The following is a 14,496-nucleotide window of genomic DNA, read 5'->3' as shown; positions in this document are numbered from 1 at the left end:
CAGTGCATCGTCGACAGTATAGAACCACTTGAGAAGCTGTGATCCCCATCCATAAGATGATCCAAGAGCTGGAGAGCCAAGGGGTGGTCAGCAAGACCCACTCACACTTCAACAGCCCCATTTGGCCTGTGCGTCTATCGGAAGAAGAATGGAGATTGACTGTGGACTACCGTGCATTGAATGAAGTGACTCCACCACTGAGCGCTGCTGTGCCAGACATATTAGAGCTCCAGTATGAGCTGGAATCCAAGGCAGCAAAGGGGTATGCCACCATAGACATTGGCAATGCATTTTTCTCCATTCCTCTGGCAGCAGAATGCAGGCCTCAGTTTGCTTTCACATGGAGGGGAGTGCAGTACACCTGGAACTGACTGCCCCAGGCGTGGAAGCACAGTCTTGCCATCTGCCATGGACTGATCCGGACTGCACTAGAAAGGGGTGAGGCTCCCGAACATCTGCAATATATTGATGACATCATTGTGTGGGGGAACACAGCTGCAGAAGTGTTTGAGAAAGGAAAGAAAATCATCCAAATCCTCCTGGGAGCTGGTTTCGCCATCAAAAAGCAAAGTTAAGGGACCAGCTCGTAAAATTCAGTTCCTAGGAGTAAAGAGGCAAGATGGACAGCATCAGATTCCTACAGATGTCATCAACAAGATCACAGCAATGTCTCCACCAACCAATAAGAAGGAAACACAAGCTTTCCTAGGTGCCATAGGCTTTTGGAGAATGCACATTCCTGAGTACAGTCAGATTGTGAGCCCTCTTTACCTGGACACCCGCAAGAAGAACAACTTCCAGTGGGGCCCTGAGCAGCAACAAGCCTTTACCCAGATTAAGCAGGAGATCACTCATGCAGTAGCCCTTGGCCCGGTCAGGACGGGACCAGAGGTGAAAAACATGCTCTACTCTGCAGCCAGGAACCATGGTTTGTCCTGGAGCCTTTGGCAGAAGGTGCCTGGGGAGACTCGGGGTCGACCACTAGGATTTTGGAGTCGAAGCTACAGAGGCTCTGAAGCCAACTACACTCCAAAAGAGAAAGAAATCTTGGCTGCCTATGAAGGAGTCCAAGCTGCCTCAGAGGTTATTGGTACAGAAGCGCAACATCTCCTGGCACCCTGACTACTGGTTCTGGGATGGATGTTCAAAGGCAAGCTTCCTTCCACTCACCATGCCACCAGTGCTACATGGAGCAAGTGGATTGCTCTTATCACACAGCGCACCCGTATAGGTAAACTGAATAGCTCTGGGATTTTGGAGGCAATTAAAAATTGGCCTGAAGGTGAAAATTTTGGTGTCACGGATGAAGAACAAGAACCAGTGACACGGGCTGTAGAAGCTCCACCATACAACCAACTGCCCCCAGAGGAAACACGCTACGCTCTTTTCACTGATGGTTCCTGTTGCATCGTAGGGATGAACCGAAAGTGGAAACCAGCCATATGGAGCCCCACATGACAAGTTGCACAAACTACTGAAGGAGAAAGGGGATCAAGCCAACTTGCTGAACTCAAAGCTGTTCAGCTGGCCCTGGACATTGCAGAAAGAGCGAAGTGGCCAACGCTCCCCTGTCGCAGACATTTTTCACAGAAATCCTTTCTTTCAGATTTCTGTAGCTTCTGGGAAGCAAGGGCCCCCAGAAGAAGAATGTAAACAATGATTATCAGCTGCTGTGGAATGCAATAGGATGCACCTGTGATTGGCTCATGTTCCCATGTTTATAATTAAGGGCCAATCACAGGAGCAAGCTGGGGACAGAGTCCCTGGACACAACTTTGTTATAGATTCTTTCTTTCTATTCTTAACTTAGCAGCATCTGCAACTTCTCTCTTTATTCTATTTAGTATAGTTATAATGTATAATATATCATATATCAATAAATCCAGCCTTCTGATCAAGAAACAAGATTCTCGTCCATCTCTCACCCCCAGTGACCCACTCAGGTTGCTGTAATACTCCCCCTCTACACTGATTCATGGATGGTAGCCAATGCTCTGTGGGGATGGCTGGAGAGGTGGAAAGAGGCTAACTGGCAGCATAGAGGAAAGCCAGTTTGGGCTGCTGAAGAGTGGAAAGACATTGCTACCAGGGTAGGGAGGCTACCTGTTAAAGTCCGCCATGTAGATTCCCATGCCCCCAAGAGTAGAGCTAATGAGGACCACCAAAACAATGAGCAGATAGACCAGGCGGCAAAGATAGGGGTGTCCAATGTAGACCTAGACTGGAAACACAAGGGAGAGTTATTCATAGCTCGATGGGCTCATGATGCCTCAGGCCATCAGGGTAGACATGACACCTATAAGAGGGCATGAGACCGAGGGGTGGATTTAACCATGGACAGTATTTCACAGGTTACCCATGACTGTGAGATGTGTGCTGCCATCAAGCAGGCCAAGCGAGTGAAGCCCCTGTGGAATGATGGGCGATGGTCCAAGTACATGTACGGGGAGGCCTGGCAGATTGACTGCATCACGCTGTGCCAGACGCACCAAGGCAAGCACAACATGCTCACAAAGGAGGAAATCACCACTGGATTGTTGGAAACCTACTCTGTGTCTCATGCTACTGCCCGGAACACCATCCTGGGCCTGGAAAAGCAGGTCATTTGGAGGCATGGCACCCCTGAGAGGATTGAGTCAGACAGTGGGACTCCTTTCAAGAACAGTCTTATCAACACCTGGGCTAGGGAACATGGCATTGAGTGGGTGTACCATATCCCCTACCATGCACCAGCTGCAGGAAACGTAGAGAGGTACAATGGACTACTAAAAACCCAGTTGAAAGCCTTGGGTGGGGAATCTTTCAAAAATTAGGAGCAGCATTTAGCAAAGGCCTCCTGGTTATTTAACACCCGAGATTCCACCAACCGAGCAGGTCCTGCCCAGTCTGAGTCCCTGAATGTAATAGATGGAGACAAAGTCCCAGTGGTACATGTTAGAGGTTTGTTAGGGAAGACCGTGTGGATCAATTCTGCCTCGAGCACAGACAAACTCATTCGTGGGGTTGTCTTTGCTCAGGGACCAGGTTGCACATGGTGGATAATGCAAAGAGATGGAACAACATGATATGTACCTCTGGGAGATCTGATTGTGGGGTGAGAATGATATGCAAATATCACTGTTCATTGGATGTTACTGCCATTGTCTGTACATTAAACCATACAGACATGAGATAGAAGGAAATGTGTAAGTGTCGAAGGTCTGAGCAAGTGAAAGATGGAGCTTTGCATGAGTAAAGTGAAAAGGGGGAATCCTGCAGCTCTGTAGTATGGGGCCTGGATTCAGTGGTCCGGTGTGGGGATGTGGTGAGGGCATGATGGGTATTGCTTGTAATTTTTGGGGGAACAGATGGAAGTTTTATGTGAATAAAATGCATGATGTGTGGTAGTATGTTGACGATATGCGGATAAGGGTTGGAATGTCCTAGGGTGACATTATCATGCTCGTATCCCCATTTGTGTGTTCTGTTTATGCTGGATATTATATTCTGTGCCTTCAAGACTGGCTCTGAAGAGTGAAAGTTTTGTTTTGGTTTCTTATCTGCCACTCCCCCATGGCTGGCGGGACACAGAGACGGGGCAGTACATAGTGATGCTTTTGCTTTTTTGCTTTTGCTTTTCGCTTTGCTCTCGCTCTTGCTTCTGCTTTGCTTCTGCTTGCTCTTGCTTCTCCTCATTAGCTAGTTTAGCTAAACAGTCCAAATTTCTTCCTGGACCGTTTCTCCTTTCCTTTTTTTGGACCTACTCGAACCTGCTCTGGACTGGGACCTGGGAACACCAAGAGTTTGCACCCTGTGGCCTGCAGCAGCGGCCCCAGTGGCAGACTAATTGATAACAGAGCGACCACCCCCAAGAGAGTCTTTCTGAATTTGTCATCTTTTTTCAGAGCAGTGAAAGAGTGTTATCATCTGGTAGTGTTCATTTTGTGTGCTGGGGGGTGCTGTGCCTGTTAAATCAACAGGTTCTTTCCACTTCTCTCCAAGGAATTCTTCCTGAACCAATTGGGGGGAGGGGCCCCCCTTTGGAGATTCTCTCCCAAATTTGCCCTAAACCTGGACAGGCAGGAAGCAAATTTTCACTGGTCCCAAACTCTTCCACTGGCATTGTTGAGGTTCTGCACTAAACCTAGAGCCAAAGAGAGGTTGAGTCCCTTTGAAATGCTTTCTGGGAGACCATATGGATTGCAAAAGGGAATAACAGTGTCTACCCACATTAGGGAGGTGTTATTGGCCACATACATGGTGGCTTTAAGTAAACAGCTCAGGGAAATGGGAAAACATGTGGCTGGAACTTTGGGCACAGGGCTATATGGATCAGTACATAACATAGCGCCTGGAGATTATGTAGATGTTAAGTCTCTTGCAGAAAAGACTTTGGAACCACAGTGGGAAGGGTCATTCCAGGTGCTTCTTAGTACTTCACCATGATTAAAATCCAGGAGCAGAGCGCCTGGATCCACCACTCTTGAGTGAAGAAAGCCCCAGAAACAGAAGTCCCTTAGAGAGTGACACTGGGAGTCAACAAACTGAAACTAAAACTTACTTGAGCAGAATGAGTATGTTGTGACCAGGAATAGTTTATAATTTTATTTGCAAGAGTTTAATTAAGAGAATTGTTTTGTGTGTAATTGTAATTGAAATCCTAGCATTAGAGGGTACCTCTATCCAGACTTAGTTGGAATTGGAGAATACTACAGCAAGTGGTGGTGTTAACCACCCTGTCAATTGTACATGGTAAGGCATTGAGGGATACATATTATCGTAGAGATTTGCATTAAGTAAACGAATTTACTCATTTCTTTAGAAAAGGGAGGAATAAGACATGGGATTAGGAATGAACTTGGGTTAGAAATCCATTTCCGATTTAGGTGGAGTGTGCTGGTTTGAATTGTTTAACTTGCTTAGTCTGTTAATTTGCTGTGCTCATTAAAAAGCCTCTAGCTTGCAAAACTGCCTCAAACAAGGTGAAAATAATGCGAACTTCCAACCTAGAGAAAGATAAGAGGAGCCCCTTAGACCTTAAAACAAGAAGCAAGCCAAAACTGAAGCTGCAACAGACAAAGGGACAACCAGAGATCTCTCTGCACAAGAACTGATAAGAACTAATTTAATGCGCTGAATATGCATGAATGTCTTTTGAAACTTAATGCATATGCAACAAGTTAGAAGACAAAGGAGAGTTTACACTCTCTGGAAGGCTGCATGTTCTTTAAAGAGCTACCCTACATGCACCCCCCGATGCTGAATAAAGGTAAATGCCTACTGCACGACCTTTACAACTTCTAGAGTTTTTTCTGCAAATCACAAGCCTGAGCCAGTTAGAAATCGTGGTCACGCCTCTGAGATAACATATTTAAGAAGAAATCAAAACAAAAATTTTGGGCACGGTTGCAATTGTGCTCTGAGGATAGCAGAGTGAGAACATGTGAAAACAACTATGCAGATGCCAAGGTCAGTGGAGAAGGAGGGGAAGGAGGTGCTCCAGGCACCAGAGCCAAGATTCCCCTGCATCCTATTGTGAAGCGCATGGTGAAGTAGGCTGTACTCCTGCAGCCCATGGAGCTCCATGGGGATGCAGAGATCCATCTGCAGCCTGTGGAGGAGCCCCACGCCGTAGCAGTTGAATGCCTTAGAAAAAAGCTATGACCCTGTGGGAGATCCATGGAGAGAGTGGCCCTGCTCCCATGCTGGAGCAATCTGTCCTTGAAGGACTGCACTGAATGGAAGAGTGACCCACCCTGCAGCAGTTTGAGGGGGACTGTTGCCCATGGGATGGACTCACGCGCGAGAAGCTCATGGAGAACTATCTCCTGTGGGAGGGACCCCATGGTGCAGCAGGGGAAGGACTCCTCTCCCTGAGCAGCGGGGGAAAAAAATGAGTGATGAATGGACCATAACCCCCATTCCCTGTCTCCTTGCGCCACTGGAGGAGGAGGGAGGGATGGGGAGGAAGATGTTTGTAAGGGTCTTACTTTACTTCTCATTATCCTGCTCTGATTTTCTTAGTAATAAATTCACTTCATCTCTCTAAGTTGAGCCTGTTTTGCCTGTGATGGTATTTGATGAGTGATCTCTCCAGGTCCTTCTTTCAACCCATGAACCCTTCTTTAAATTTTCTCTCCCCTGTCCAGCTGCAGAGGGGAGTGAGTGAGCGGCTTTGGTGGGTGTCTGGCATCTGGCCAGCATGTTGCCCTGTTTTTTTAAGTTTTTCTAAGCCTTCCAATGTTTACTTTCTTGTAATGAACTTTCTCACACACTTTATGTAAATAACTTATTGTTTTGCATTTTTTTATGGAGGAGGAGAAATTTGATAGACTGTTGGTTTGTCCAGTGTCATTGGAGAGGTGGCACTTTCACCCTCCAATCCACTGTCACTTTCAGAAATCTATAAATGCTGGAGTCAGAAATTAAAAGTTCTCATTTTTACCTTGGGAGACCTGCGTTTCCGCATCATGTTATTTTGTGTCCCATAGCGACACCAGCATCAACCCACAACACATTGGAACAGGTTTTTCAGAAAGGCTGTCAGATGTCTGTTTTTCAAGAGTTGATTCACAGCCCTAAGTAACCTGATCCAACCCTGGAGTTGGATCTAACTTTAAAGCTGGCCCCTGTTTCAGTGGCGAATTGGACCAGGTAACCTCCAAAATTCCTCTCCATGATAAATTATTTTCTGATTCCATGAAATAAGGATGGGTGTTCCATGGGATATATTCCCCCTTAACTCTGCTCTTCCCCCTTTAGTCCGCTCTCCTAAAGACCCTACCTGGAGTGCTGCATCCAGCTCTAGAGTTCTCAGCACAAGGACATAGACCTGTTGGAAGGAGTCCAGAGGAGGGCCATGAAGATGATTACAGGGATGGAGCACTTCTTCTGTGGGGAAAGGCTGAGAGAGAGTAGCTTGTTCAGCCTGGAAAAGAGGAGACTAGAGTGACCTCATTGAGGCCTTTCAATACCTAAAGGCGGGCTACAAGACAGAGAGAGGGACTTTTCACAAGGGCATGTAGTGACACGACAAGGGGCAATGGCTTTATACTGAGAGTAGGTTTAGATTAGATATTAGGAATAAATTCTTTACTGTGAGGGACTTTAGGCACTGGAACAGGTTGCCTAGAGAAGTTGTGGACACCTCATCCCTGGAAGCATTCAAGATCATATTGGATGGGGCTTTCAGCAACCTGGTCTAGTGGAAGGTGTCCCTGTCCACAGCAGGGAAGTTTGAACTAGATGATCTTTAAGGTCTCTTCTAACCCAACCCATTCTATGATTCTATAATTATATGATATCAGCAATCCCCAAGGTCACAGAAACATTTAATAAAGGCATGTAAAAGGTGATCAAAAGAGCATAGTGAAGATAATCCTATATTATTAGATTATGCATTCCCTCAGCAATACAAAATAATTGCAGGAAATTTGTCAGGGAAAGGTTAAAGAAAATAATCAGATATTAATAAATGTAGCTACAAAAACTCAGTTACTAGTTCTGTTAACTAATATCAAGTACAAGGAAAGTGACATGCTAAGAATTTCTATATTCATTAATTGTATTTTCCAATAACTTATTTTAAATAAGATTTTACTAAGAGTGAGAGTAATATCAGGAAAAAGGGATCTTCTACCAGTGTCTTTTCCATCTTGTCTGACTGGGTTTCCCCTCAACCCAATTTTTTGGTAAATAATCCAGCTGCTGTATTGTCTCAGCTTTGCAACAAAAGCTGTTAATATATTTTAGTATGAAGAATGTTACCTCGTTATGTCCATGTTTAATTCTTCAGTGTAAAAATTGAATTTGGTGATCAAATCAGCCTGTGCTTCTGTACTACAGTAATTATGATATCCGGTTATACTTTTAATAATTTTATCAATAATTACTTTTATTGTCTATTCACAAATCTGGAACACAGGTTAAAATTTCCACCCTTCCAGATGAGAAGCTTAAATGACATGATAAAGTGAAAATCTCTCTCTGTACAAACACTCAAAACAAACTTGTTTCTCAATGGAAAATTTCTGAAGCAAAGTAATCTTGGCAGCAACTGACAGATTTTGAAATCTAAGCATTTTACGAAAAGCATCAGTTTAATTACACTTCATGCATTTTTTCCAGCCAACTATGGCACATGTTACAGTCTAATGGGAATTGTCATTCTTCCCTATCAGTTCATTTGTCTGGGACTTCAAGATCCTCATCTGCAAGTCAATCTAGGTATAGGACAGACTCATCAATCTCCCATTTCTCCAGGTTTCTCAAGCACAGAGCATTCTTGCTATATTTCCAGACCTCCAGTTTAAATGAAGTCTGATGAATTTCTCCTCCTCAGATCAATATGGTCCTTGTTCCTGGTACTACTACCCTCTGGTTAGACAGATGCAGTATTGGGTTAACAGATGTTGGTATAAGGAAAGAGTTAAACAGAGAATGATGGCAGCAGCATCAGCAGCACCAGCAGCAAGTCTCTGACACAGCGTGTACCTGAGACAACTGAACAAACAAGTTTCTACTTCTACGTCAACATAGATGCACAGCCTTCATGCACACTCTTCACTTCTTCTCTTTGGAGAGAACAATGGAAAATGTCAAGAGGACAGATTTATTGTAGGACTGTGATCACTTGGTTAAGCTGTAACCAAAAAAGCTCTTAGAAGTAAAGATCTACATACTGATGCTTCCAAATAAAACTTAGATTCAATCAGAATCACACTCCCTTTGCTGGTGGGTCTCATCTCTTCATGTATAACAACCCAGCACAGGTCTGAAAGAACACTGCACAATTTGCTGGATTTGGCTAACTGCAATTGCCATACATTATTTCATTTAAGAGAGTGTCCCGGCCTCCTGCTGAGAGCAGGTTTGCCCCCAAGCAGGCTGCGCGGTCCGGATAGCTCAGTCCTTTATGGGGACAGACTGCCTGAAACTCAAGCAGCTCTCAGCCGCTGGCTACCTTTAGCAAGCATAAAGGATATCAGCTCTTTAGTGATTATCAGCTCTTTTGGGTTCAGCTCTTTTGCTTGCTAAGGCACCATAGGCTGGCTGGCAGACACAGAGAGAGGAGAAGGCTGCTCTGGAGTTCCACAGCGACCTTTATTGGGGTCTGTGAAGGGTTCCAGTAACGGCTCTTCTAACCAGAATCGGGCTAAAACAGCCCATTATATAGGGTAAGGGGGGATAAGAAATTGTCCAATAGCAGGGGTTAAGGAGAAGTGACCTATGGGCTTACAGAGAGATAAGCAGGGGTCCGAAAGGCAGAAGACGGGGGCTTGCCATGACTTGGCATTTCCTCTCTTTAGGCTTCTGCTCTCCATGGGGCCCTAGCTAGCCTGGAGCCTGCTACAAGAGAGTACAATATATAAAACCAAATTGTCTGACATGTCTGCTTCTTGACTTTCACTCCTGTCAGCATATTCATTAAATCAGTCTTCATCCAAAAAAACTTATAGGGCTTTTTTTTGGTTTTATTTCTTAACTAAGTTCATGTCCTTGATATTTTCTAAGTTAACTGTAGCTGGGCATCTCATGCCCCACAAGAGCTTGTCTATTGTTTGCTAACCAGTCAGATAACTCAAGCAGAACAAGCTGTCTTGTAGTGAGTTATTTTGGCACAATGGGGTTAACACTCAACTGGCATCTCCCAACTGCCAATAAGCACCTTACTGCTGAAGTGAGATCTGACAAGATAAGCTGAATTTCTGACTGACAGATACTCATTTTACAACTATAAAAGCCACACCAACTTTCACAAAGCAGAAATCTTCTGTACATTTTCCTGGAAACGTGTGGCGTTTCTTCCATGAATAGGGATGCCTATTCCAAAGTTACTCCCCAGGGGTTAAGTGAAGGTATCTGTGTACATTATCGTCATTTCAGTGGTAAGTTAAATTAGACTCCTAATCAATACTGATTCTTTTGCTAGATTTAATCTAGCTACCTTGATATTGTGCACTGTTTTATGCTATGCTGTAATCTACTAGTAGTTCTTTTTATACTGAGTAGTAAGTAATTCTGATTGTTTTGTCTGTTATCTCTTGTCTGTTCATTTGTCTTAATAAATAATTCATTTTTATATAAAAATATTTGATTTGCCATCATTAGAGCTTGCAGGACAAAGTGATTCCTTAAATTTAAACTGTTGCCAAAATTGGAGGCTAAGGAAGGATTTATATTCATTTAAACTTTTTTCTATGAAGGAGTTTAAACACACGGAGGAATTCTTTCTGCACCTCAGATTAAGATGCAGGGCTTCTTTAGTAAACTTTGCCTGAAGCTCCCACTGTCCCGATGACATGCACTTATATTAAAAATATTAATACAACTCCTTTCTATATGTTTGTCTTGGGTTACAATGTAAGATCTAATTAAAGTATGTATTCTACTACCATCTACATCACCTGTTAAAATGGGTGGAGCAGTGTTTCTTTATCTTCGCAATGACTCAACGTGATAACTCCCTCAGGTAAAGCAGCAGCCATCCTTGAGGGAGCCATCTCTGCTAATGGGCCATGAAGGACTCCCCAGAATGACTGAAAATATGACATCACCCCATTGTGAAATTGCCTGCCCTGGGGGAGGTACCAAACATTCCCACCTGTATATAATCTGGGGCTTGGGATACCACGATACTTCAAAAAGAGCGAATAGTCACCAGCACTTCCACTTTAAGGATCCTGGCTGTTTGCTTTGACTTACTCGGTTATGAAGACGTTCCGCTTCCTCCTGATATGCAGCAAGCTGTTGCTTCCATTGTTTTACATTGGCAGTGGACTCCAACAGGGAGGCAGTGAGCTTAGCATTATTACCCTTGAGTGTGGCCAGTTCTGCCTCCCAATGTTTGCTGATTGTCGAACTGCACAGACAGAAAGAGAATGGTCAGAGCCCTCTTTATATTTTTTTTCTTACGTCTTATATTTTTTTTTAAATATCCAGGAAAAAGAATTGTGAAAAAATCCTATGACTGAATGCTTAAATGAGAATCCAGGTGCTCAAATCATCAAAACTTTAAATTCAGAAAATATTAATGAACAGATTTTTTTAAAATAGATATAATCCTTATTGGAAAACAACTTCTGCCCTACCAGTTCAACAGGGTCCTTTTTTTAAATAAAATTTTCCGGATGATGAAATTCACATCAGCTTCCCAAAAGCAACAGCATCTAATTCTAGAATATGTATATTCTAAGTTATGATTTTAATATATACATATTGAGAGCAAGTATTTTTTTAATGTATTACTTTTTGAAATGTATTGTAAATAAAGACTTGTCACCAACTCGATTAAAGAAAGCTAATGCAGTGCTTTGGAACTACAGCTTAGTTGCCTAAATGCAAATCTTCTATGCCTGAAATATATTTCTTTATTAAATACCATATTTAATTTCTACTTACAAATTCAAAAGTCTTGAATTTCAGCACCATAATACTGTCAATGTGGCTTTCTTCAGTAATATCAACAAAGAGACGAAAGACTGCGGAGCATAGAGATATTGCTTTAACACAAAGAGGAAGCTGATGTTGGGGTCTCTTGAAGTAGCCTATGGAGGACCAATTGTTGCATACAGTTTAGCTATTCTCTGAGGAAACACGGGGCTTTATTTTTCACAGATATTTGGTCTGGCATCATCCAAAGACCCAATCTTTGCAGTCAGCATACAAGGGAAAACATCTTAGACACATCAGTTGAATGTATTGCCAGGCAAATAGTTCATTAATGTATACTTTTATAATGTCAAAACTGTGTGAGCTGCACACCTATATGGAAAATACATGTAAAAATAATTTTGTTTCATTAGCTTACTATTAAAAGCATCATTGGTGATCTGTGACACTGGCCAAAATAATTTTGTATATAGGTTTTTGTATAGTAGTAATTAATATAATTATTTATTATAAATATATTTTATGCTGCTTTAATTACAAATCATTATTATTTTGTATGCAAGTTTATAGTTTAATTTGAATTTTGTATATATGAACAATTAAACATTTTGTACAACAAGTTTCTTTTGTCCGTTTCATGCACATGCACAGCCCATTCCATAGGAGCATATTTCAAAAACATTGTGATTCCCATAAAAGTTCCAAAGGTGTTCAAAGCCAACTGGTCATTCAGGAACATTCATTACCAATTTATATCATATCTACTGTTTCACCAAAACACACCTGATTCTTTTAAACTCCAGTATTTCCTTCCAAATACACCATTTCATGCCTTTGAACAGTGTGAAAAATGCATATTATATGATTTGCTTTTCACAAATATTAAAATGAATACTATATGTGTAATGTTGGAAAGTTATGTTGTATTCATCTTTTTATTTTTAGTGCTGTACTAATCTTTTTAAGTAGTGTGGTGAATATAGTTTTAGGCTACAGAAACTGTGATGTCAGATACTTTTTCTAACTAGCTCAAGGAGAGATATCAGCAACAAGAGACCAAAAAACCCAAGAAAAAGAATTCTTGCCTTCTTATCGGGAAGAACCAGACTTTGAGAGACCAAGATAATTGATTTACAAGATGGGGGGGGGGGGAAGTTGACAATAACCAGAAAACACCCTTTGTTTGAAAAGAATTTTTGAATCATGTATGAGATATATGAATATGCAACAGGCTATGGCATTTAAGGGTTAATTCTTTGTTAGTAGACATGTTTTTTTGAGGAAAGCATCCAGACATCTGTAATTCTTTGCTTTTTTATTGTCCTTTATTGTCCTAACTCTGATTGTCCAAATTCTTATTGCTCTAATTTATATTACTGTTTTTATAACCATTTTATTACTATTAAACTTTCAAAATTTTAAAACAAGTGATTGGCATTTTTCACAAACAGGAATATAAATTCTTTCAGAAGAGGAATATGGGTTCTTTAAATTTCTCTAACATTTAATGATCTATTCAATCAATTATAGGTTCACCACTGGAAATTTTAAATCTTAAATGACTAAACAAAAATAATGATTATCCTATTTCCTCAAGGAACACTGACGTACATATGAAAAATAAGACAGTAACTGTGTCTACTCTTCTGTTTCTCTGATCAGATTTACTTTTCATTTATAGTAACATAGCAGGTCAAAAAATTCCATAAAATAACATGCTAAAAAATCTAGTGCGTTATCATATTCCCAATTCCTCATTGATGTTGTGATCCAGCAAACAAATATTCTCACCAGCAATTTCATACAAGCTGTTGTAGTGTGTTCGTTAAGTTCATTTAATTCCTCCACCATTTTATGTATCTGCTCCCCCCCATTTTGTGTAAAATGGTTCTGCCCTCCTCAGTTTTCCCGCCACAGCCCTGCCAGTTCTATTGTCAATCTTTTAGGTTATATAATTCCTCCTCCCCTTTTTCCCTTATATGTATGCTTTTTCTCCTCCCTGGGCCAAGTCAATCACCCCCCCACTCCACCTAGTATTCCAGAAGCTTCTCCTCTTTGGGGGTTGTGGTTGGCTGTGGTCCCGGGGCCCCTCCCATACCTGGTACCTATTGGGCTCTCCACTATGTCATTTGTGTTAAGCTCATCCCCTCTTCTCCCCCTATTGGTCTTTTTTAAACCCCTCCCGGATCCACCCCTTCCCTTTATAACCCTGAGGTGCCTTTTGTTCTGGGTCATTCGCTGGTACGTCAGGGGGTTCCTCCCTGGCTGGCATCGTGGGCTTTCCAATAAACCTATTTCGCCCCCAGCGAGTGTCCAACTCCTTCCTTCTCATCGATTAGCAGCGATCCAGTCCACAACCAGCACAGCCTGAGGCCTTACGACGCTGAGGGGTGCTGGCAGGATATGCAGCTGGGTGTCGACCTTAACCTCGGCTAGCCGGACTCTGACCTTCTCTGCCCTAGAAGGCCAAATACACCTCGCCGCAGTTTGGCACCCAATGTGGGGCCGTCTGAACAGCTGGACAACTGAACGCCGGGTCCCCGGATCCGGCAGATTGGATTATAAATTCCTCTGGCCGTCAGACTACCTCCGGTGGCAGCAGACTCTGTTTTAGGGGTGGCGCTCCCGGGGGATTCGAAGCCGCAACTCCTCGCACCTGAGGAGGGCTTCGAGACGAGAACCATCCGCCTGAACTTTTCGTTTGCACCGCTGCTGGATTAGGTGAGCCCCGGACTTGGTGGTTACCCCCCTGCCTTTTTAATTTTCCCTGGGAGCCTCCCTGCACTGGGGACCGCTCCCGACCCTTCTTCCCTGGAGGGCTGATCCCCAGGCACTACACGTGGCCGGGGGGAATTCTCTCTCGGCGCAGGGCGGGGGGAGGGCTCTACGTGTGGCGCAGGGGGCCGCGGTCTGCCGCTTTTCGCGCTCTGCGGGAAGCCCCCGTAGGTGCCGCCCGCCGCGCGTCGGAGCCCTCTGCCGCTTTTCGCGCGCGTGGTGTCCCTGCACGGCGGCGCCGGGGCGGGCTTCGGGCTCTCTCGGCGCGGTGCCAAGCGGCTGCCGCGGGTTTTTCAGCACGGGGCGGCTTTTCCGCGCGGTTCGCCGCGCCGGGGCCGCTCCCCCCCGCTG

General features: G+C 43.5%; 1 protein-coding gene across 1 annotated transcript in view; it reads right to left on the bottom strand.

The window, feature by feature from the left end:
- The window catches only part of LOC132086188 (homer protein homolog 1-like), a 242,131-nt gene that overhangs the window by 86,000 nt on the left and 141,635 nt on the right, over window positions 1-14,496 (bottom strand). The window contains exon 4 of the mRNA XM_059491664.1: window positions 10,684-10,840. Coding sequence (XP_059347647.1) covers window positions 10,684-10,840 — 157 coding nt within the window. The remainder of the gene's footprint in view (window positions 1-10,683; window positions 10,841-14,496) is intronic.

The sequence above is a fragment of the Ammospiza nelsoni genome, chromosome W (genome assembly GCF_027579445.1).
Source record: "Ammospiza nelsoni isolate bAmmNel1 chromosome W, bAmmNel1.pri, whole genome shotgun sequence".
Lineage (NCBI taxonomy): Eukaryota > Metazoa > Chordata > Aves > Passeriformes > Passerellidae > Ammospiza > Ammospiza nelsoni.
Note: the sequence above shows the minus strand (reverse complement) of the source record. Positions and strands in the feature narration are given on the sequence as shown.